At 46.3% G+C, this 22,045-nt stretch overlaps 3 protein-coding genes across 6 annotated transcripts; 2 read left to right on the top strand and 1 right to left on the bottom strand.

Moving 5' to 3' along the window:
• The first annotated feature begins 69 nt into the window (after nucleotides 1–69).
• LOC133146283 (rho-associated protein kinase 2-like) lies at nucleotides 70–13,138 on the top strand. 4 transcript variants are annotated; one of them, XM_061269786.1, is made up of 34 exons: nucleotides 70–211; nucleotides 1,936–2,017; nucleotides 2,098–2,198; nucleotides 2,552–2,689; nucleotides 2,793–3,053; nucleotides 3,142–3,286; nucleotides 3,367–3,505; nucleotides 4,366–4,457; nucleotides 5,224–5,383; nucleotides 5,989–6,085; nucleotides 6,154–6,236; nucleotides 6,303–6,351; nucleotides 6,423–6,558; nucleotides 6,640–6,731; nucleotides 6,834–7,080; nucleotides 7,560–7,666; nucleotides 7,757–7,916; nucleotides 7,989–8,149; nucleotides 8,250–8,434; nucleotides 8,535–8,604; nucleotides 8,733–8,836; nucleotides 8,975–9,161; nucleotides 9,238–9,331; nucleotides 9,405–9,499; nucleotides 9,637–9,825; nucleotides 9,888–10,050; nucleotides 10,146–10,355; nucleotides 10,731–10,798; nucleotides 10,892–10,980; nucleotides 11,151–11,229; nucleotides 11,338–11,602; nucleotides 11,675–11,951; nucleotides 12,085–12,161; nucleotides 12,678–13,138. In XM_061269786.1, the coding sequence occupies exons 1-33, from the start codon at nucleotides 116–118 to the stop codon at nucleotides 12,116–12,118; spliced, it is 4,455 nt and encodes a 1,484-aa protein (XP_061125770.1). In that variant the 5' UTR covers nucleotides 70–115; the 3' UTR covers nucleotides 12,119–12,161; nucleotides 12,678–13,138. The 4 variants fall into 4 exon arrangements, with proteins under 4 accessions (XP_061125770.1, XP_061125772.1, XP_061125773.1 ...); XM_061269788.1 differs by having other exon boundaries at nucleotides 12,088–12,161; XM_061269789.1 differs by lacking the exon at nucleotides 12,085–12,161.
• Nucleotides 13,139–13,275: 137 nt separating this feature from the next.
• On the top strand, nucleotides 13,276–14,926 carry LOC133146289 (phospholipase A2 inhibitor beta-like). Its single transcript, XM_061269808.1, has 2 exons — nucleotides 13,276–13,669; nucleotides 13,806–14,926. The coding sequence occupies exons 1-2, from the start codon at nucleotides 13,609–13,611 to the stop codon at nucleotides 14,795–14,797; spliced, it is 1,053 nt and encodes a 350-aa protein (XP_061125792.1). The 5' UTR covers nucleotides 13,276–13,608; the 3' UTR covers nucleotides 14,798–14,926.
• Nucleotides 14,927–20,111: 5,185 nt separating this feature from the next.
• Nucleotides 20,112–21,989, bottom strand: LOC133146287 (potassium voltage-gated channel subfamily F member 1-like). Its single transcript, XM_061269805.1, has 2 exons — nucleotides 21,330–21,989; nucleotides 20,112–21,245 (listed from the first exon to the last, which is right to left on the bottom strand). Exons 1-2 carry the CDS (start codon nucleotides 21,987–21,989, stop codon nucleotides 20,469–20,471), a joined length of 1,437 nt encoding a protein of 478 aa, XP_061125789.1. The 3' UTR covers nucleotides 20,112–20,468.
• Between the last annotated feature and the right edge of the window lie 56 nt (nucleotides 21,990–22,045).

Here is a 22,045-nt window from a genome sequence, read left to right on the forward strand (position 1 = left end):
GTGCTGGCACGAGGAGTCTTCGCTAGTCGTGAGTAATCGATAAGGGAAAAAGAGATCACACTTCCGGTGTGTTATTATTTTATTTATTTATGATCGCTGAAGAGGAATATTAAGTATGCTCGGGGCGGAGAGCCGACTGGAAAGTCGGCTGAATAGGCTGGAGGTCCTCATGAAGAATCCGGAGTCAGTGTTAAACCTGGGAACACTGCTGGTGAGTTAAAAAATAAAAAATAAAAAAATCTAATAAAGTTATCTTGAAGAAATGACGTCATACTGCCGTGTCATTAATGGCCGCAGGTTAGACGAGCTCATGTGACACCTGTAAACAAAATCAAAATGCTAGGTTGTCTTAAATACACTTCCACATTCGAAGTTTTGATCATTGCTGATCAAATATAATTATCATTTATTAAACACAGCATGGTGCACTAGTGGTGTTTACACGTCTTGCTCACAGTTCTGGGTTTGAATCTCAGCTTCCTCCCTGTGTGGAATTTTCTAAGTACTTCCTTCCACATTATAAAAACAGGCACGTTGGGTTCAGTAACGAGGTGTGATTTTTTTTTTAAATATTTTGTTTTAGATTCCACTAATGTTATCATCAGTGAGCCTTAGTCTACCTTTGACTCTTTGTTGTGTTGTGCAAATACAAAGTTCACTTGCCATTTATCAGGAATGCAGCCCTTAACCTATTTGGCAATGTTCTCCAGTTTATTCATTCATTCATTCAGACTCAGTCAGCATAAAATGTCTTATTTTGTGAAGCATCTAAAATAATTTTGGGGTGACAGTTCCAAGTGGTTGCCACCGATTCCCCCCCCCAGCTTCCTCATACTCTAAAAAAAACTTGTCACACTTGTAAATGACATAATGCAATAGAACAAAAAACACTGCACGTTTGTCTTTACAAAGACTGCCACCGGGCCTGTTTTTGTTTTTTTGGGAACTTCCCACGCAGGAAGCGTGAGGTCACATCCTGGAATGAATGTAGCGATAACCCACCCTGACCTAACGTCATCCCCCTTCCCGTTTCTTCACAAACACAAGCATTTTTGATGTTGTGATCAGTTCAATAAATAGGACTGAAAACTTGTTAGGTTTGCGCGCTCGTCAATGAATAATGAATCGTCACGGTTCAGAGCAAAGACTTGAGCCTTTCGTGTTGCTGGTTGTCTTTTGTTCGTGTATTAATAATCGTTAACAATGGAGGCGTTTTCTTTGCTCGCTCGCAACAACATGAATTCTGGATTTCAACCAAAAGTGTAAAGTGCCTGAAGTATGAGTGAGAATTGCAGGAAGAGCTGTTTTGATTATTATCAGCCCTAAACGGATCAAATCTTGTCTGCCTCCTAAACTAAATGATGTTTATATTTTACCTGTCACTCAAATGAAAAAAAAAAAAAAAAGTTTTTTTGGTTGTGATGTGGACTTTACGATGAAAGAGAATGTATTTGCGTCGTATAAAAATACGTCAACCTTGATTCATCTATTTTGGGAACATCAATTCAGCGAAACGTAATGGCAGCGTCAGTCCAAAGCCGTAAGCTGTTTGTCCAACAATAAATAGCATGTGAGCCTCCATTTCTATTTCCACCAGTCGGCAGTGATGGTGGTGGGGGGGGGGGTAGAGATCTCTCCCCACCGCTGCTATTTAAAGGTGCAGAATTGTTCCGGATGCCCCCCGCCTGCCCAGGCACATGTCCACCGACAAACAGGCGGAGAAGACACACACCATGCCGTGGGGTTTTGATTCCATACCGAAACCCGATGCGGTTGATGACACTTGCGAGGCCACAGCGTTCAGCCCCTGACCCAAAGGGAGGGGGTCCTGTGTTGAGATGAAAATGGCTGTTTTGGAGCACTGTGGCTCGGAAGGGTCAAAAAAGTTCAATGGTAAAACAGGTGTTTTTTTTTTTTTTTTTCTTTCCCCTCCAGGATTCCATAAATGCCTTGGCTCACGATTTGAACTACCCAGCTCTGCGGAAGAACAAGAACATCGAAACATTTCTGAGTCGATGTAAGTGTAATGCCGTGTTTCGCCCTGACCTTTGTGCAATAACACAGAATGACGAAAGTTTGACCTCGCATTGTTCGCAGATGAAAAAGCGGTCAGCCAGCTGCGCGAGCTGCAGGTCAAGCTGGAAGACTTTGAGAAGGTGAAGCTGATCGGAAGAGGTGCTTACGGAGAAGTGCAGCTGGTGAGAAGCTTCTTATCTACTCATTGTCGCTTTATTAGGGACGCCGGTGCATTCGTTTGGGTTGTATAGGTCTGTTCTTTATTTAGCTTGGGTTGTTAAAAAAAAAAAAAAAAGTTATCGTGTAGCTACATAGCTATAACTATTTTAGTGTGTGCTAAAAGTTTGGTGTTCCAAGCCTGTCTGGACAGGAGCAGCATGCGGGACGACAATGATGGAAGGAGGGTTGCTTCGCTCAAGTTGAGCAACATGTGCCAGCATGTCGCTCTTCAAGCGTGCGCCTGTAATTTCATCCTCACGCCTCGTCAATATTCCTCATCGTTTGTTTTTTGTGTCTGGATTTTTTTCGCGCCCAGGTGCGACACAAGGCCTCTCGGAAAGTTTACGCCATGAAGAAGCTCAACAAGTTTGAGATGATCAAGCGCTCTGACTCGGCTTTCTTCTGGGAGGAGAGGCACATCATGGCCTTCTCTAACAGCCCCTGGGTCATCCAGGTGTGCGCATGAACATTAAGTTCACAAGGATTGGGGAGCAAACACATTCAACATAGCGGTTTTCATTTTTTTCCTATATTTTATCCGTGGCGTTTTTCCGTAGCTGTGCTGCGCCTTCCAAGATGACCGCCACCTCTACATGGTGATGGAGTTCATGGCGGGCGGCGACATGGTCACGCTCACCATGAACTACGACATACCGGAAGAGTGGGCTCGCTTCTACACGGCCGAGGCGGTGCTGGCCCTGGACGCCATCCACAGCCTGGGCTTCATCCACCGCGACGTCAAACCGGACAACATGCTGCTCGACCAACACGGCCACCTCAAGCTGGCCGACTTCGGCACCTGCATGAAGATGGACTCTGTAAGTTGCCGTCTGTGCTCTTCATAGCTCAATTACCCCATCTAGTGTTCAGATCAGAAACTGTTTTTTTTTTTGGGTGGATCCAAAGACAGGCATGGTACGCTGCGACACCGCCGTGGGCACCCCCGACTACATCTCCCCCGAAGTACTGCAGTCTCAGGGGAGCGAGGGTCACTACGGGCGAGAATGCGACTGGTGGTCCGTGGGGGTCTTTATCTACGAGCTGCTAGTAGGTGAGTGACCTCTTGTGGATATAATGTGCTATTACACTCACTGAGCGCAACCATTCAATTCTCAAAATGGTTTCCCACAGGTGTAACACCTTTCTACGCTGAATCCCTCGTGGGGACCTACGGGAATATTATGAACCACAAGAATTCCCTCTCCTTCCCCGATGATGTGGAAATGTCCCAGGGGGCCAAAAATCTCATCTGTGCCTTTTTAACTGACAGGTTTGCCATTTTACAGACAAATGATACGATTTGTAATTGCAGCAGAGAGGACAGTCGGAAAATAATTGAGAAAATGTATTGCTGCTAATCTTAGAAATGTATTTTGAAAGTCTTTCTACCTGCGTGACCCCCTATGAATCATTCCAAAGGTTTTAAAAAATACCCAAGAAAGCTTTTTGTGTCAACACAAGTGTTAAAGTTAAGTGAGTGTAAAAATGTTGTGGCAAGGGCCCTTCCCCTGCAGAAGAGAGAACTTCCTATTGACATGAGTGGCCCTTCCCCCCCACCTGCAGGAACTCGGACAAGAGCCTTTCTACCTCCATACAGAGGAGCCTTTCACTTTTCTCGACTCTCTTTATTTACCTTCTCACTCGCCGTTCTGTTGGAGTGAAAAAGTGAGCTGACCTCATGCAAAGATCCTGTTATCGCCACCCTTGCTTTTATGCGGTACCAGTCTTTCCTGCACTATGACGGAATTTGTTTTAACTTTTTTTTTTTTTTTATTAGCTGGGGGGGGGGTTAAAGCCCACTCTTTTGCCCTTCGTGTTCCCGCCCCTGCGATTTCTTCCTGTTGGCTGAGTTTGGAATGTCCCACACGTGGCAAGGCCAAGCTGCTACGCCCCTCCGGCCGCGCAGTAGAAGAAGCGTGGGTGGGGGGGCAGGTCGAGTTTCATAGAAGTGCAAAGGGAGGAAGGACGCTTGAAGTTAATCCCATTTTTATGATTTCGAGAGGTTCTAGTGCGCGTCCGCCAGCGGTCGTGCGGCCGGACTCTGCGGTTGGCGCCTAGTGGTCAGTTGATGTTGACGGCGGGAGGCGTTCTCACTCCGATTGTTTGACACTGCCCCCTCCATGCCTGCAGGGAGATTCGTCTGGGCCGCACCGGAGTGGAGGAGATCAAACGTCACCCGTTCTTCAAGAGCGACCACTGGACCTTTGACAACATCCGAGAGAGTAAGTTGATATTGGAACGCTGCAAGCATAGGCGGAATGTTTTTTTTTTTTTTTTGAAGCAGCCTGATAAGTGAGTAGATGCTGAGGTCATTTTATCTGGATTTTACCAAGATTAGGAAGGGTGCATTGGGTAAATACATGACGAGTTTTATCACTCTTACTCAAGAAGATTACATTTGTAGGCATAACTCAACAAAAGTTTAAAAATAACAATGCCGTGCACACCTTCGGATGGACTCAGCCGGCAGAGACGGGTTTCTAAGGGGTGGGGCCGTGGGTGCGGCGGGACCTAATGAGAAGGGATGCCCCACTAGCGGGGCTCGCGCCCGCTCTCTCGCCGTCACTGTGGCCTGGGCTGCCTGTCATTAGCCGCCTTCTATCAGGATGCATTCTGGGAAACGTAGCCACAAGGGCCACCGCTTGATGGCTTTTTTTAGCCCAATTTCAATTCTCCAAGCTCGACGTTTACATTTGTCACCGTGAGAGTGAAAGTTTTGGTGTTTTGTGTCATCCTGTGATGGATTTCATTTTTTTTTTCGCCCCTGAGAAGAGTGCAGGCTATATTTGTGAAAGCCGCTGAGTGGACGTGTGTGTGTGCACAAAGTGAGCACTGTGCGTGAAAAGGAGCGGTGGTCACGCCAGCTTTGCCCAAGTCTAACTTTTTTTTTTTTCCCTTTTTTTTCTCTTTTTTTTTTTTTTTTTTAACTACAAGCAGTGCAGCCAAAAGTTGCTCACTTTTGAAGGCTTTCACTGCGTCTCTCTCCAGCTGTGGCTCCCGTCGTACCTGAGCTCAACAGCGACATCGACACCAGCAACTTCGATGACTTCGAGGACGATAAAGGAGCCGCTGAGACCTTCCCGCCGCCAAAAGCCTTCGTGGGCAACCAGCTTCCATTTATCGGCTTCACCTACTTCAAGGAAGACCAGTAAGTCTTCTTTCTTTCTTTTATGGTGATACACGCTTGCTACCTTTCTATTTTTTATTTTATTTTTTTATGACATGTTGCAAAGGCCACGGCCGCTACTTCTTTTTTTTTTTTAATAGAGCCTTCCAGATTTCACACACTGTACGCTTGTTCACTCTTCACACTGAGCTGCCTTGTTCTGACACTCGACCCAAAACTGCCCTCACCGTTTTCTCCCGAAGCCTGCGTGCAAAAAAAAAAAAAAGAAATTCTCAAGATAGATGTTTCTGTTTAGTCTACCGCTGAAGTAACAATTGGGCTTTTTTTCTTTTTTTTTTTTTAAACGTCAGATGTGCAGATGCAGGTGAAAATATTTTCTAATGTCTCTGGAAACCATTTTTCCATCTTGTTCTAGTTTCCCCGTTTGTCATTAAACCACGCTGAAAGGTCATGTGATGATTTCCAAATATAGTTGCCAACCATTAAACGTCTCCCATCATCATTTTAATCAGAACCAATCTAAAAGCTTTAAGTCCTTAAGTTATAAACATGTGGTTGGTTTATTTAGAAGGCAAAACGGCAACCTGTTGACTTTCTTTTTCTTCTCCTCTCTCTTTCTCTCTCAGGCTGCTGAAGGCAAAGAAAAACAGCTCCGAGCAGGATTGTGAGAAGGAAAAAGAGAAACTAGAGGAAAAGCAACAGCGCTCTGACAACAAGAAAGAAGTAAGCGTTTACTCACAAGTCGTTTGAAGACAAATTAATCCAAGTCGCATTCTACTCTGATTTGTTAGCAACTGCAGAAAAAACTGAATGAACTGGAGGAGCAGCTGGACCATGAAATGCAGGCCAAAGACGAGCTGGACCACAAGTTCCGGTAAGAATGGAACTAATATTTTTTTGGAGTCCATCTTCTGTAATTATAGCTGCTCTGTCTCTACAGAAATGCCACCAACCGTTTAGACAAGTTGGTCAAGGAACTAGACAAGGAGGTGAGTGTTGTTGTTGGGTTTTTTTTTGTGTGTGTATTTTCCACTTGTCCTGAGTGTGTTTTTCGGATTAGATGAACAACAGACAACGCGTGGAGGCCTCGCTGAGGCAGCTGGAGTGCGAGCGAGCTCTGCTGCAGCACCAGAGTACCGAGAACCAGCGCAAAGTCGATATCGAGACGGACAGGAAACGCGGACTGGAGAACGAATGTGAGCAACCTGATTTCACTTTCGCCAACTTCCATTCACCGTGTGAAAATAATTGGGAAAAAAAAAATCTTTACATGCTAGTGAATACCCTGAGGGACCAGTTAGAAGATCTGAAGAAGAGGAACCACAATTCACAGATCTCCAACGAGAAGAACATCCAGCTGCAGAAACAAGTGAGGAAAGCGTGATCTTCCAAATCCACAGCTAGCCAACAAGTCGGTTCGGAGAACAAGCATCCATGTAAACCGTTGACATCGTTTCCTTCTCATCGGCAGCTCGAGGAGGCGGCTGGGACTCTTCGGGCCGAACAGGAGGCCACGAGCAAGCTAAAGAAGAGCCAGGCGGAGATGCAGAAACAGGTCCAGAGCCTGGAGCTGAGCCTGAGGGAGACGCAGGAGAAGTGCAAGCAGCTGGAGGAGAGCAAAACGGAGCTGGAGAGGCAGCTGACGACGCTGCGGGCCGAGCTGGAGGCGGAGAAGAGGGAGCGGAGCGTCAAGATGGATGTTATCGCTGACCTACAGAGTGAGTATCGGTACAATTATTTTTCATTTGAAGCCCAAAACTATTTTGGACATATTGAGGACAACATCTGTTAACATGCACGACTTGGAGCTGTGACAGGGAAATAGGATGTAAATTGTTTATTTGGAAAATCATTCAGTCATGGCTGGAAACATCCTTTTTTTTTCATCATGGAAGCCAAATGCTGAAGCGGCGCCAAATCGTCTTGTGCGATGTTGTTTGGAAACTTGATTTTAAAGCTCATTGGAGACATTGAAGAACAATGTTTGGCTTGTTCTCATGGTGCCTTCAATTTTTCCCTCCTAATGGGTAAAAAAAAGCCTTCATATGGGTGGATATAGGGAAAAGTGAGAAATATATTTATGATGTATTTTGTGGATCAACGCTCAGGAACATTATGTCACCTTCGAATGTCGGGTTGTTTTCCACATGCTGCTCTTGATTGAAGTTGATGTACTTCTTGTATTCACCTACCTCAGGGCAAACATCTGGGCTGAAAGACGAGGTGAAAGAAATGAAGTCATGTCTCTCCACCGTCCAGACTGGAAAGAACCAACTGGAGGAGAAGCTCATTGACCTTGAGAAGGTGCCTTCAAAGTTTTTGGAGCTTTCCACTTAAATCTGTGAGAGGCAAACGAAGAAGGTCTAAGCAATAAATCCTGCTTTGACGATTTAGGAAAAGAGCAACCAAGAGATCGAGCTGACGTTCAAGTTGAAGTCACTCCAACAGAGTCTAGAGCAGGAGGAGGCCGAACACAGAGCAACCAAGGCCAAGTTGGCGGATGAAAACCAAACCTACCAGTCCCTGGAGGTAGCAAAGTCTACGGCCTTAAAAGGTGAGGGGAGGGGGGAACCTTTCGTCTGCTTTCAAAGTCTTTATCATTCAAAATTCTTCTGCTGTCATTCAGAGATGGAGCGCAGCCTTCAGGAGGAGCGCACGCTCAAGCAGGAGCTGGAAGCCAAGCTGCTGCAGCTGAAGAAAGATTACTCCATGCTGGACTGCGATTACAAACAGGCACAGCACAAACAGGACGAGCTGCTCACGCGAAAGGAGAAAATTTCCGAAGAGGTGTGTTGGATGATTTCCGACGCAAAGTTATCGGGCACTCGTAGCGGCAGCCGATACCAGCCACCGATACTTGATTAATCCAAAGGGCATTTTTGTGTAGGTCAAGAACCTGAGCCTGCGCCTGGAGCAGGAGGTCCACCAACGCAGTTTGGCCCAGAGTGACCTGAAGATGGAGAAACAGCAGGTGACCGTCCTGCACACCTCCGAGAAGCAGCTCAAGCAGGAGCTCAACCAGCTGCTTGAGATTAAGCAGGTCTTGGAGAAACAAAACCAGGAGATGCGCAGGTCAGCTTAACACACAGAAGCTGGGGCGTGCTGATTTAAAGCACATTTGTCGATTTCAAGAAACCATTGCGGGCATGACAGATTGATGGCGCTGTTACAGGGAGAAGCAGGAGTCGGAAGCTCTGCTGAAAGATTTAAAGGACCAGCTGGAGGCGGAGCAATATTTCACGGTAGAGTTTCTTCGCCTTTTTCGTCTGCGCTCTCTCGCACACAGCAACAAAGTCGGCTTTGCTTCGTTTGCAAAAATTTGAACAGTGTTGTGAGATGAAACAAATCGTAAATCCTCTTTCTGCGTTAGACCCTCTACAAGACGCAGATCCGCGAGTTGAAGGAGGAGTGCGATGAGAGCAACACTTTGTACAAGGAGGCTCAACAACGTCTGGAAGAATACCAGGAGGAGAGGTAACTTCTGGTGTTATTTACTTTTATCCCACTAGGGGGTTACAAATGGACACCATTCGTTAGGAGGAACGTAGCCGTTAGCATTGACGCTAATAAAAATGTCCCGTGGTACTTATTGACGTAAATATGGACCCGCAGGGAATCGCTGGCCTCCCAGCTGGAAGTCAGCCTGACCAAGGCCGACTCGGAGCAGCTGGCCCGCTCCATCGCCGAGGAGCAGTACTCGGATCTGGAGAAGGCGAAGATCATGAAGGAGCTGGAGATCAGAGACATGACGGCCAGACATAAACAGGAACTCGCCGACAAGGAGGCCACCATTAGCTCGGTCGGATGCCGCCAAAAATGGATTAATGTGCTTATTATTTTTTATTTTATTTCGACTCAATTTGTCTCATTCACAGCTGGAAGAGTCCAATCGTACCCTGACGGTGGACGTGGCCAACCTGGCTAGCGAGAAGGAGGAACTCAACAACCAGCTGAAAGAACTGCAGCAACGTGAGAAGAGAAAAAACTTTCTATACATTCTGTAAATAACTCTCTGACGTTCAACATTCCGCTCTTTCTGCAGAGCTCGAGGATGCAAAGGATGAGAAGGAGAACATGAGCGCTCTCATTGTGGGCTTTGAAAGACAGGTGCAGACTGAAAGGACGCTGAAGACTCAGGTGCGGAAGTCAAACCGCCTACACCGGGCTCTTTTACTTTTCAAGAATGTTTTCCACAAATTCTTCAGCTGCAGCTTTCTCTCGAAATGTTCTTCACGGGCTTCGTAAATATTGAAATTTCGTGGCGTGTCCCGTAGGCCATCAACAAGCTGGCCGAGGTGATGAACCGGAGGGAGCCGACGAGGAGCGGCCACCGAGGCCCCGACACGGAGGTGCACAAGAAGGAGAAGGAGAACAAGAAGCTGCAACTGGAGCTGCGATCGGAGAAGGATAAACTCAACAGCACCATCATCAAATTCCAGCGAGAGATGTCGGAAATGCAGGCGGTGAGTTCCCTTCGGGGTTTTTTTTCCGCTTATCGAAATTTCCTAGCATATTTGTCGCGCAGGTGATAGCTGAGGAGAACCAAGTGCGTCAGGAGCTTCAGATGACATTGGCCAGCAAGGACAGCGACATCGAGCAGCTCCGCTGTCAGCTGACCTCGCTCAGCGTCCACTCGCTGGACTCCACCAGCATCAGCAGCGCCAACGACCTGGACGAAGGCTACCCAGGTTTCCAATCCCCACCGTCAAATTGCAACCTTTCTTTTCTTCTCTTTTCACTTGTGCACCTCCTCCTTTGTTCTTCTTCACCCTCTCGGGCACAGTGCGCATTACTCAATCACACACTTCGGAATCAATGTCCTTCACCTACCAGCGCACACACAAATCGGTGCGCGTCGACACCCGGCCCGACATCCGCTCGGCGCGTTCTCTCTTTGATTCTGACTCTGAGGAGGAAGAAAATGCTGAAAGTGACGAGCGGGGCCAGCAGCCCCTGGCTCTCACCTACCAGCAGCCTGAGCCTGACCTTGAAGGTGACCCCCAAACTAAAGCCAGGCTTGAACCTTCAACTACTACTGCTAATTGATTTACATTGAACGAGGAAACAAAAAAAAAACTGACCATGTTTGAGCTCAGCATGATGTCAGCTAATCCCGCGAGTGTGTTTACTCTGATTCTGCTGCGTCTTAATACGCTTGATGTGCACTGATGCAAACTCACAGCTTGACCTTTGACCTGTTTTCTTCCAATTCCACCTAAAAAGAGGCACGGGGTTTTGTTTTGAATAATCCATGAGGAAAAATTCTATTGAATGAATGCACGCTTGCTGTGTTTGAACGCAATAATGAGTTTATATGCGAGATAAATATTGCATCAAATATTAAATGAGGATCTTTGTGTCGTTTTAGATTCCAGACTCGAGGGCTGGCTTTCAATCCCCAACAAGCACACAAAACGGTTCGGCTGGGACAAAAAGGTACCGTAACATAATCGCATACATTTCCTTTTTTTTTTTTTTTTTTTTTTTTTTTTTTTTAACTAAATTTGACCTTGTGTGTCCCTTCAACAGTTTGTCGTGGTTAGCAGTAAAAAGATTCTGTTCTACAACAGCGAGCAGGACCGAGAACAGGCCAACCCTTTCATGATTCTGGATATAGAGTGAGTCGATCCGTTTTCGTTTCTACTTTGAAATCAATCGACAGCCAGATTAGTCGATAGAACAGAAAGAAGAAAAAATAAATATAGGCTCACATTCGACGTCTCACTGCCAAGAATATTATTCTGGTTCCTTACTGTTATTTCAACGTTCTTTTCGCCCGCCCCCCCAGCAAGCTCTTTCATGCCCGACCCGTCACTCAGACTGACGTGTACCGCGCCGACGCCGCGGAAATCCCCCGGATATTTCAGGTAAGGCAATAATATAAAATGAATAAAAGATTTTTTTCTCCCTCTTGATGCCCCACGTCAGAGCTGGATTGCCTGACGTGAAATTTCAAATCCATCGACGTCTTCCAGATCCTGTACGCCAACGAGGGCGAGAGCAAGCGTGATCAGGTGGTCATGGAGAGCACCCCCTTCGGCGAGCGCCCGTCCCACATCAACCACAAGGGGCACGAGTTCGTCCTCACGCTTTACCACTTCCCGTCCAGCTGCGAGGCGTGCACTCGGCCGCTGTGGCACGTATTTAAGCCGCCGCCGGCCCTCGAGTGCCGCCGCTGCCACGCCAAGTGCCATAAGGACCACCTGGACAGAAAGGAGGAGGTCATTGTGCCCTGCAAGGGTCAGTGGAGAACTTAAGCAACTTCCCTTGGCTCTTTTTTCTCCTTTATTGAATATTTCTTGTCGTGGACAGTGAACTACGACATGTCCACGGCCAAAGAGTTGCTGTTATTGACCGGGAGCCGGGAGGATCAGAAGCGATGGGTCAGCCACCTCCTCAAGCGCATCCCCAGGAAGCACCCGCAGACCGCCGCCGCCTCCGCCCCGGCCCATCTACCCGAGGCACCGGCCAGATCCTCCCCCCGCGTTTCGCCCCGCCCGTCACCCAGGGGCTCGCCGCAGATTTCGCCGCACCGCGGGGCCATGAGACTGTCGTCCTCCAGAAATCAGCAGCAGTCCGGGAAAGCCAGGTGAGGATGACTCTTGGTTCATCATCACCACAAGGGGTTTCTCAGAAAGTTTTCTATTTCTATTTCCTTCATATGCTAATCAGGATATTTTACCTTATTTATTTCAACCGCACGCTAAACTCTCGCCCCTCAGCAGCGGCCCCATGCTACGCATCATCCTCCACTGACCTCTTCACCCACCATTCTAACGTTTCCCATGCTTGGGAGACTGTAAGTAGCTAAGCTAGCGCCCCCCTCCCCCCCCTCCCACCCTCGCCAGCCCGCACGCAGCAATGCCAATTAACCCCCTAATGGTTCTACTCGCAGTTCCCTACTCTGCCCCCACTTGCTGAATTCTTGTTGGCGCTCAAGTTGAACTTCCTACTTACCGTTTCAGATTGCTTGATTTTGACCTGAAAGACTTGAGGTGGTCGTTGGACGACACCGACAGTGATGATGAAAGAAGGGGGGACGGAGGGTAATTTGCATGCTTGCATCTGGACGACAAGCACGTTCGTTTGTGCCGTCTGACAATTGCAGTGATTTTTTTTTTTTTTTTTACCTACCTTGTTTTCCCTCGAGGAAAATAACATCTATTTGAGAAGAAGCGTATTTTCGGACGATCGTTTTAGTTGAACTGAATTTGATTGTGTGGATTTTGTGTGGGAGTGTGCTATTATTACTGCATGTGTGTGTGTGTGTTTAGTTTTCTTTGAATATAATTTTATCTCTATTTCTTCCCTACAGTTAACCCTGGCTCAGCGAAGAGATTCTTCTTCCTTGCGGATGATTGACAGCAGCGTGCCAAAAATGAAACGGAACTTTTTTAACCCGAGGAACAATCTTTTTCAGTATGCCGAGTTGTCATAACGACACGGTGAACAAAATTGGACTTTCACATTTGGGTTTGAAGTGCAAGGGCTGTGTGTATTGTATATATATCAAATGAAGAGGACTTTTTTTTTTGTGGATCATATCTTAGAATGTTTAAAAAACACGGCTTGTATTATTTTCTTATGAGCGTTTAATATTACACATCAGCACGGTGGGCTTGTCTGGGAATTGTTTACAAAACAAAATTGCACATTCATTTTGGGTCACCAGTTCAGTTTGTCAAAAAAAAAAAAACATTTGTCTTTTTAAATGGAAACTCAAGCAATCCCGTTTTTTTTTTTCTCCTAATGGTCAAATAAAATTACATAACCATCCATTTTTTTTTAGCGCTTGTACTCATTTGGGTGGTGGCTACATCAAGATGGCTCACATTTAAGGTAAGGCCAATTTTCACTTATACCTCACTCCAGCATTTTTTTTTTTTATATTCAACCAGAATATTTTCATCTCCCTCCAAGGTTCTGGTGGAATGAGTGGGCTTCCATTAATCTTTCAAAAGCGCCTAAAGCCAACTGGCGCTCATTATACATAATGTAATAGCTCATCATATTGCCCATCTGCTAAAAATTGTATTTCACACTGCACTTTGGATTTTTACTCTCAACCAGTGTGAGACCGACGAGGTCTCGGGGGAACAACAAATCATCGAATGCAAAAAAAAAAAAAAAGTAACGCTCGTGTCCTGTTGTTTTCGTCCAAGTCACATGGTCAGCCGTCCTTGACTGCAGCGTGAGCGGCTTGTTTGCATAACAAGTAATGATTACATCGGGGTTGCGCTCCTCCTATGACTCAGTGCTTTTGCAGATCCTGCAGCCTGGCTGACACTCATCCACCTTCAAGCAACAGTAAGTTGGATTCTAATTTCTTACCAGGGCAGTGATTCATCGCTCGTGTACTGCGATTGCTGAACGATCGCCAAATATGCATCGGAAATGATCGAATTGAATTTATTGACTCCATGTCATTCTTCTTGTGTCTTAGTAATGAAGGCGTTTTACGCAGTTATCGTCTACCTGGCCTATTTCGGCCATACTGCTTCAGGGTGCCCCTCGCTTTGCAAATGCTACCCGAGAAGAGCCGAGGTGGTCTGCAATGAGGTTCCCATGACTGTATTCCCCTCCGAAGGCCTTCCCAAAAACACCAGCATCCTCACTATCCAGTTCACCAATATCTCATCCATCTCCGAGCAGGATCTTAACGCGGTCCCTCAGTTGAAGCAGCTGCACCTGTTCAGCAACCACCTGAAGAACCTTTCCTCGCACCTCCTTAGAGGCCTGCCTCTCCTCACGACTTTGGACCTCACCGGCAACAAGCTGAGTGACTTGCCCGCCGATGTCTTCAGTCACGCTCCGCTTGAAATCCTGGTGCTCAAGAACAATCTGATTGAGAAAGCTGAGTCCACGTGGTTTCCGGATAACTCCAACCTGACCTGGTTGGACGTCTCCGGGAATCGTTTGACAAATATCTCAGCAGGTTTTCTCCAAAAATTGCCGCATCTGGAAAACCTTGAACTTTCCAATAACCGTCTGGTGAAGTTCTCAGCAAATTCTCTGGATCAACTCACCAAACTTGATCGCCTGAATCTGCGCAACAACAAACTGGATAGTCTGGCGCCGTCTTTGCTCGATAACACCCGCAACCTCACCTACTTGTTCCTCTCCAAGAACAAGCTCAGTCATGTTCCCCAGAACTTTTTTCAGGAGCTCACTCAGCTCAAACATCTCAGTCTGGATGACAACCAGCTTAGCAGCATCCCTCCAGGTCTGCTCGACAATTTGAACGCCCTGGAGGACGAAGGGCTGGACCTGTCCGCCAACCCGTGGGTTTGCGACGGGAAGATAGAGTACCTCCTCGGATGGCTCCAAAAGAACCAGAAGAAAATGTTCCTTCCGGAGACCATCATTTGTTCTGCTCCTCAGTCTCTCAAGAGTCGCACGGTGATGTCGCTCACAGAGACTGAACTGAAAATCTGAGTCAAGGTTTTTTTCTTCCCCAATGCCTACAGGATGATATAGCAAAATTTAGACAAAAGTAGTTACTGCCGCCTGGGTTCAGTGAAAGGTGCTAGAAGATGTAGGAAATACGTAAAAAAAAAACTAAAAGCTACACACAAACACTTTAAAATCATCTTAAAAACTTTGTGTGTCAATTCTTTAGCGGAGTTAAGCTAGCAACGACTCAGACATGTTTGTGATTCATGACTATAAAACTTATTTCAAGCAGCAAAACATGTTCTCAGCTTTGTTCATGTTGTGAACTTACAAACAAAGGCAAAAATGTAGAAATAGCTAAGCTAATGTTGACAAAAAATAAGTTATTTTCAACGCCATCTTGAATGCGCCAGTCAACAAGCTAAGCTAACAAACAACAATAACACTGTAAGAGAGCAAAGGTCTCCTCTACATGGTTGCTGCCGGTGAGGAAACATTTTCTAAGAGATAAGAGAAATGACACTGCAGCAACAAGGTAAACCAGTTATTTTTCTTTTTCATTTCTGTATGAACGTTTCTTTCGTTAATCAGATGCTTCTCCTCAGGGAAGAAGACCATGAGGCGGTAATACAGAAGACTTCGCTCACTGACAAGTCTCGGATTAAATTCTGCAGATCTTCGAGCGTTCCGGTAAGTGGAAAATTCTCCGACCGTGCCCCAACAACTACTTTCAAAACCATTTTTGGTCTTATCTAAAAATAAGACCCTCTAATCTGGTCTCGGGGTCATCATCGGATGACACCTAAAGCCTCCACACCAGAACTCGTAGTCAACAAAAAAACTCTATGTACCTCCATTCCGACTGACATTTTTTGCCGCATTGTTGCTTTTAATGATGTCGAGTGTGTTTGTGTGGGTGGGCTGAATCTTCCAGCTTGACCTCTAGATATATTTTTTTTCCACCCGCATTCATTCTTCAAGTTTCTTCTGCTAACAATATGAAACCTCTGCATAGGTAGTAATTCCTATTGAGGATAAAATATAGTCTACTGCTCAGGGAACCTCACTTATGAAAATGAAACATCATTCATCATTGATTTTAATATACAGGCCAGGCCAGAGTGCAGCTTTGAATGCTACGAGGTAAATGTAGATGAAAGGAGTCGGAGAGTGGGCTTAGTGTGAAAGCAGACATGTTCGCGCGCCTCCGTTAGTGGCGACAATGCTGCAAGGAAACGCTTTTCATCTCCGGGCTGTCATGTTTCTCACATTTAAAAGTGAGCAAGGTGCTAAGACTAAATGACAAAGAAATCTTTTGCGCTTGACATTTTACCACAGCGGTGCCTTATAGATGAAAAAGCACTACGGGAGTACAAAAGGTCAAAATTTAAAATCTCGCTACCCCGTCTTGTGATATGAATTTGTTTGTTTATCCGAAAGGTAGACGATTATATTTGAAAATGTCAGCAAACACCTTCGCCCGAGAAAAGTAGAAGCAACAATAGCTGACGGAATCTTTTGATATAACTGCTTATTTTATTTTTAAAAGTTTCCTTGAATAAGAAAAGATCGCATTCGTTTAAACTTGCACATCAATGTCGCATTCTGTTCTTTCACCGTTTTTTTCACGTCCAGCTCAGGTTAAATGTCCTCCTCATTAAAATGTAACCTAAAGGTGGAAAAAGAGGGGCCGCTTGCAGACGCCATTAGCGAGCAAATGCTCCTGCTGAGCCTTTTATCAACCTTCCCACGCACGGCGACTCAAATGGCATGTTCAAACTCCGCTGGATTTTTCACGGAATCGCTTTGCAGCGGCGGAAACGGGTAGCCGAGGTGACCGATTTGAAAACACAACATCCCGTGCATTAACCTCCATCCTCATTTGTTACTAGCGCGGGCGCGACATGCATTGTAGCCATCCCCGCCTCTGGCTCATAAATCATCTCACCACTACACCGTTTAAAGCCAAGGCAGAGGCGAAAAAATACTTTTCTCATTTCTGACACTGAGACCCGAGGAGTCTTCCATAAATGCGCCTTGGACGGATCGTTACGTTCAATAAGGGAGATTCAGAAGCAATACAGGAAACTCATGGAAAGGGTCCGTGATCAAAAATAATCTGAATATGTCTATAAAAACAAATCGTGCGCTATCAGGCTAAAAAAAATCTAAATATTTGGACTTCTGGGAATGGATGACATTGGACAAAAGGCCACCTTTTGTGTCCCCCTCCTCTCCTTGTCCATTGATTTCTCCAAGCTAAGTGATCACTCACGCAAGGGCACAAACTGGCCTGACAGAGTTTAATTACCTCCCAAAAAAAAAAAAAAAGAGCAGGAAAAACACAGCACGCAGCATTTCATCATTGAGCGACATCTAAATCACCTTGATGGCTCCTCGCATCCCTTGCCAGGAGTTATTTGGATCCTCTAACGATTCTTTCGCTTTGATGCGAAAGGGATTATCATATGGTTGCAACTGTCCCCGAAGGGGCTTTATGCAGCGTCTATAAAAGACCTTTCACCTGTTGTTGTGCGAGGGTGGGTCAAGGCGGTCCGGCAAGATCATGTATCAGGGGAGCGGGTTGGGGCAGAATGTTTTCTGAAGGTTGGACGGTGATAAAGCCAACAAAGAACGTGTGTCGGACATCAAACATGAACGATCGCAAACTGATTTGCTAGCATTCACCAAAACTAGCATCCTAGCATTTCCCAAAAAACTTCCTCAGAGTTGCAACCTAATTGGTTTGTGACTTATTGCGTCATGAAAGTCTTCCGATGTTAAATCAGATGAAAACGAAACATTGATTTACAACCAAGCCTTCAAAATGAGTAAAATAATCAGTGGAAGTAGACTCGTGGCTGCATATCACCAAAAATGTAAATTCCTGTCATATTGACTTCCAAAATAAAACCTCGGTTGAGTATTGTTCGTCATTTAAAAACGTTCGGAACCGATCGAGACGCTCGCCTCTATTGAACCTGCACCTTTCAGTCAAACACAATTCGATAATCAACCGGCAAGTGCATCAGCAAGTCTCTCCATCTCACAAGGCCAATTTTCCTAATGAGATGTCCATACACGTTATCAGCGGAGATGATGCAAGTGAACAAAAGGGAAAGCTCCGTTTCAGCAATTTTGATTTAAGGAACCCGGTTCGGTGATGTCCTCTTTAGTATGCAAGCGGAGAGACACACACGAGAGCCATTTCTTTCTTTTATGTCCCAGCTGCTCTTTGTAACCCTCGGATGGAAACTCATTTGGCAAGAAAGTCAAGCAATGGACGGATTGATTTTAGAATAAAGCAAAAGGGCCTTTGAACAATTCATTCGGGCCCCCGTCAGCTCTCAAAGGCTCAGTTCGGTCGGCGCTTGGCAAGGTGCTCATTCAACCTGCCGGATAAGGTGAGACCAAAGCGCCGTTTCAAATGGATGACATTTTAAGCACTTTATAACAAGAGGATCAAACAAACAAGACTTAATTAATTAATCGTGCTGACTTCCATGTCACTGGAATTTCGTTTCATTTCATATTTTTAACACAAATCAATACCCGAGTGGGTCTGTCATATTTACAAATAAAGTGTGAAATGGCATTCACGTCGCTTTCCTTGCAAATAATGATTGAAACACTTGTAATAACAGTCTTCACCAGTAGGTGGCAGACAGAGCTGTAAAGACGAAAAGAGCAGTTTGTTGTTCCACGTAACCACAACAAAACCAAAGTGCTCTATAATCTGATTTAGTGCGTAAACTTTTCCCGCATCCGCGAGCGCGGGTCTTATCTTCGCGACTTTTACGGCCTTTGGTGTTTTATGAGCAAATGTAAACACAACACTCACCGGGCCGCTAACACCCCTTGCAATCCGATGAGATGCCGTTTGGAAGAAATCAAACCCTTTACAAGGGCAATAACGCTCAATCGCAAAACACACAACGGAAGGAATTCACTTTTGCTGCATCGGTTGACGAAATGCGTTATGTTGAACAAAGCCTTTTATTTCCCAGTCAGTTTGCACCTCATCTCAATTTTTCCACAAGGTCACGATTAATCTTGGTAATTGTTGTTTCTCCGACGCAGTCATAGCACTCCGGGGTGCACTTTGACGCACCACTGTCTCCACTAACTCCTTCGGTAGACGAGAGAACTCGTGGAGCGTTCGCTCTCCATCGGCCGTTTCTCGGGGAGCTTGTTATACGGCTTTGTTCTTGCGGCGGAAAATAAATCCCAAATGAAACGACCGCTGGGGAGACGGTGAAAGCGAGGCACCGTTGCACATTATCACACGCTATTATTCAATTGAATAGGTTTTGGCCGTTTTGGATGCAAATCGGTTTCAATATCCTCTTTGGATTGCTGCGGGGCATGTGATAACGCCATTGTCGCTCTTCTTTTCAAATTGGATCACCCGAAGCAGGTGCTTTGCTCGAGTATGTCGGAATTTACACTTTTTTTTTTTAAATATAATAAATTCAGTTATATGGCTTAGTCACTAAAAGCAGAGGCGGCGGGACCAGGGGGACACTAGGGGCACCTAACCTCCCTCTTTCTTTAAAATAAAGGCACATTATGAGGTAAAAGATCTTTCATGACCATAAATCATATATATTATTATTATTTGTATTTTATTTTCCTGTCACAGGACCACTGGGATGTCCTGCAAGGCGGGGCAAAGTGCTGTCAAAACAACGTGAAGAGCGGGTCAGCTGGCTGGACTTTCAGGAATAATTGCCTCCTGCAGTCCACGGGTAAACAAACATTGCTTTTCAAATATAGCCACGCTGTCATTATTGTCCACCCTCGCTGCTCTGAGTAGAAGCAGGACACAAAAAGGACAACATGAAAACACCTCTCACAATAATAATAGACACTAACAACTGTCAGCGCCAATGATTTATTTCCGGACTAAGTTTGGATGGGTTTTATTTTTCCCCGCATTCTTTTTGGCGGAAATTCTTCTAGCCGCTCCATACCTCGGGCGCCCACAGAATGCCACAGACGAGCAACATGGAGGAGTGAAAATAGTGATTAGCCAACATCCCACAGTAGGTCACAAGCAAAGGAGCCAATGTATGCACTTGTTTGTGTGCATTGGAGGCGGGCGACGAGAACCGGGATATTTGTCTCGGGCTACAAGTTAGTGAATCTATATTTGAACTTGAAGACGTATGTATGTTTGTTGTATATTTGCATGCTCGCAGTGGAGAAGCCAGGGTCGCGACCTTAGAAGCATTCCACCGCCCTGGATCGTGTTCATATCCGATGCCTCACAGTCACTCGACCCAAAATGACAGACGCATCGTGAACAGCTGTGAGGTTGCGTCGGACTGCACGGCGAAAAAAAAGGCCTTTAGACTTTTGTTCACTCACGGGACACTTTATTAGGTACACTAGCGGAGATGTAATGTAACAATGTCGTGGGCCGTCACACACCTTCCACTTTGACACAAAAAACATTCGGATTTATACAGAGGAATAATAATAACTTCTTCACTTTTTTTCTATATTGTTTAGTCCTTTTTTTTTTTACTACTTACCTGGCTGGAACGGATTAATTGCATTCCCATTCATTACAATGGAAAGTATTACTTTACATTTTGATTTGGTCACCGAATGGATTCACAACCCGAGATTCTACTGTACATCCATGATGAAATACATCTGTGAAACTGATTATTTTCTTATTTTGGACACCCCACATGTGAGGAACTGTTCAGAGAACTGTTGGATGTTTGTTTTCAGCTCTTCTCTCCAAGCTTGTGTTCATGTTGGGGCCCCGGTTGGCCGCCCCCCACTTGCGGGGGCTCTTCAGGAGTGTCCCACACACATGTTTGGGGGTGCCGCCGTCGTCCTGGTCAGAACGCAATGCCATCAGTTCGATCTCGTGCTTGGCGGCCGTCTCCAGAACCTGCTGCTTATTGTAGAACAGGACAAAATTGTTGATGATGGGATGGATGGGCAAGGCAATGGCGATGACGCCGCACAGAAAACTGATGGCGGCGTTACAGCGGCCCAAGGTAGTTTTGGGGTACACGTCGCCGTAACCCACTGTGGTCATGGTGATGACGGCCCACCAGAAGGACTGCGGGATGCTGGTGAACAAGGTCTCCGGGTGGTGCTGCTCCACGGTGTATCCCAATGCTGAGAAGAGGAACACCCCCACGCCCATGTACATGAGGAGCAGGCCCAGCTCCTTCAGGCTGCTCTTCAGGGCGCTGGTGAGGGTCTGGAGTCCCGCGGAGTGGCGCGCCAACTTGAAGATACGGGCGATGCGCATGATACGTAAAGCCTGCACCGCCTGCTGCACGTTGGCCAGCTCCATCACGCCGGCGCCCAGCGAGGTGAGGAGGAGCACCACGAAGAAGGGCATGATGGCCATGAAGTCCACCACGTTCATGAAGGCCAGCGCAAATTTGACTTTGTTCGGGGACGAGAGCAGACGCAGCACGTACTCGATGGTGAACCAGCCGATGCACACCGTCTCGATCCACTGAAAAAAAACAAAACCAGTGTTATTCATCTAAAGATGTGTTTTCCAGTTTCTATTTTTTAAGTTTCTTTTTTTCAGTGTGACCTCCATGGTGGGGTTCTCCGTGAGGTTCCCCTCCTCGTCCTCCACCTGCAGGTCCGGTATGGTGCTGACGCACATGACCACGGAGGAGATGAGGATGAAGATAAAGGAGAGGATGGCGATGATGTGAGCGGCCAAAGACGACTCGGGCTTCTCCATCAACCGCCACGTGGACGTCTGGAAGCGCTGCCAGCCACTGACGCTCGGGTCTCCATCCCGGTCCACCAGGATGGTCCTCACCTTCTCGGCGATCTCCTCCAGCTCATCCTCCACCTCATTCAAGTGGCTCTTGCAGCACTCATCCAGGTAATCCGAGTCAATTTTCCAAAAATCCATCTCCTTCATGAAGCAGATGGGGCAGATGCCTCGCTTGATGTGGATCTCGCCGTAATAATAAAGCTCCGTGATGCATTTAAAGGCATCTGGATCCCTGTCGAAATAAAACTCTCCTTTATCAGGGTCGTAATCATCACACAAGGAGGAGATTTCCTCCGTAGGGACGGGTGACACCGAGTTCACCAGTTCGGCCAGTCGGGTCTCCGGAAAACGGTCGAGAACGTCCCGGAAAAACACCTGTTTCAGCCCGCCGATGTTCACCACAATTTCGGGCTCCTCGCTGGCTCCGGAGCCGCTCCGGTACCGGCTCCTGTGGATTCCCCACATTGCGTTGCACTGGGGGGGGGGGCGCCGAAATTGTTGTCCAAGTCAAGTAGAAATGT

The sequence above is a fragment of the Syngnathus typhle genome, linkage group LG22, assembly GCF_033458585.1.
Source record: "Syngnathus typhle isolate RoL2023-S1 ecotype Sweden linkage group LG22, RoL_Styp_1.0, whole genome shotgun sequence".
Taxonomy (NCBI): Eukaryota; Metazoa; Chordata; class Actinopteri; order Syngnathiformes; family Syngnathidae; genus Syngnathus; species Syngnathus typhle.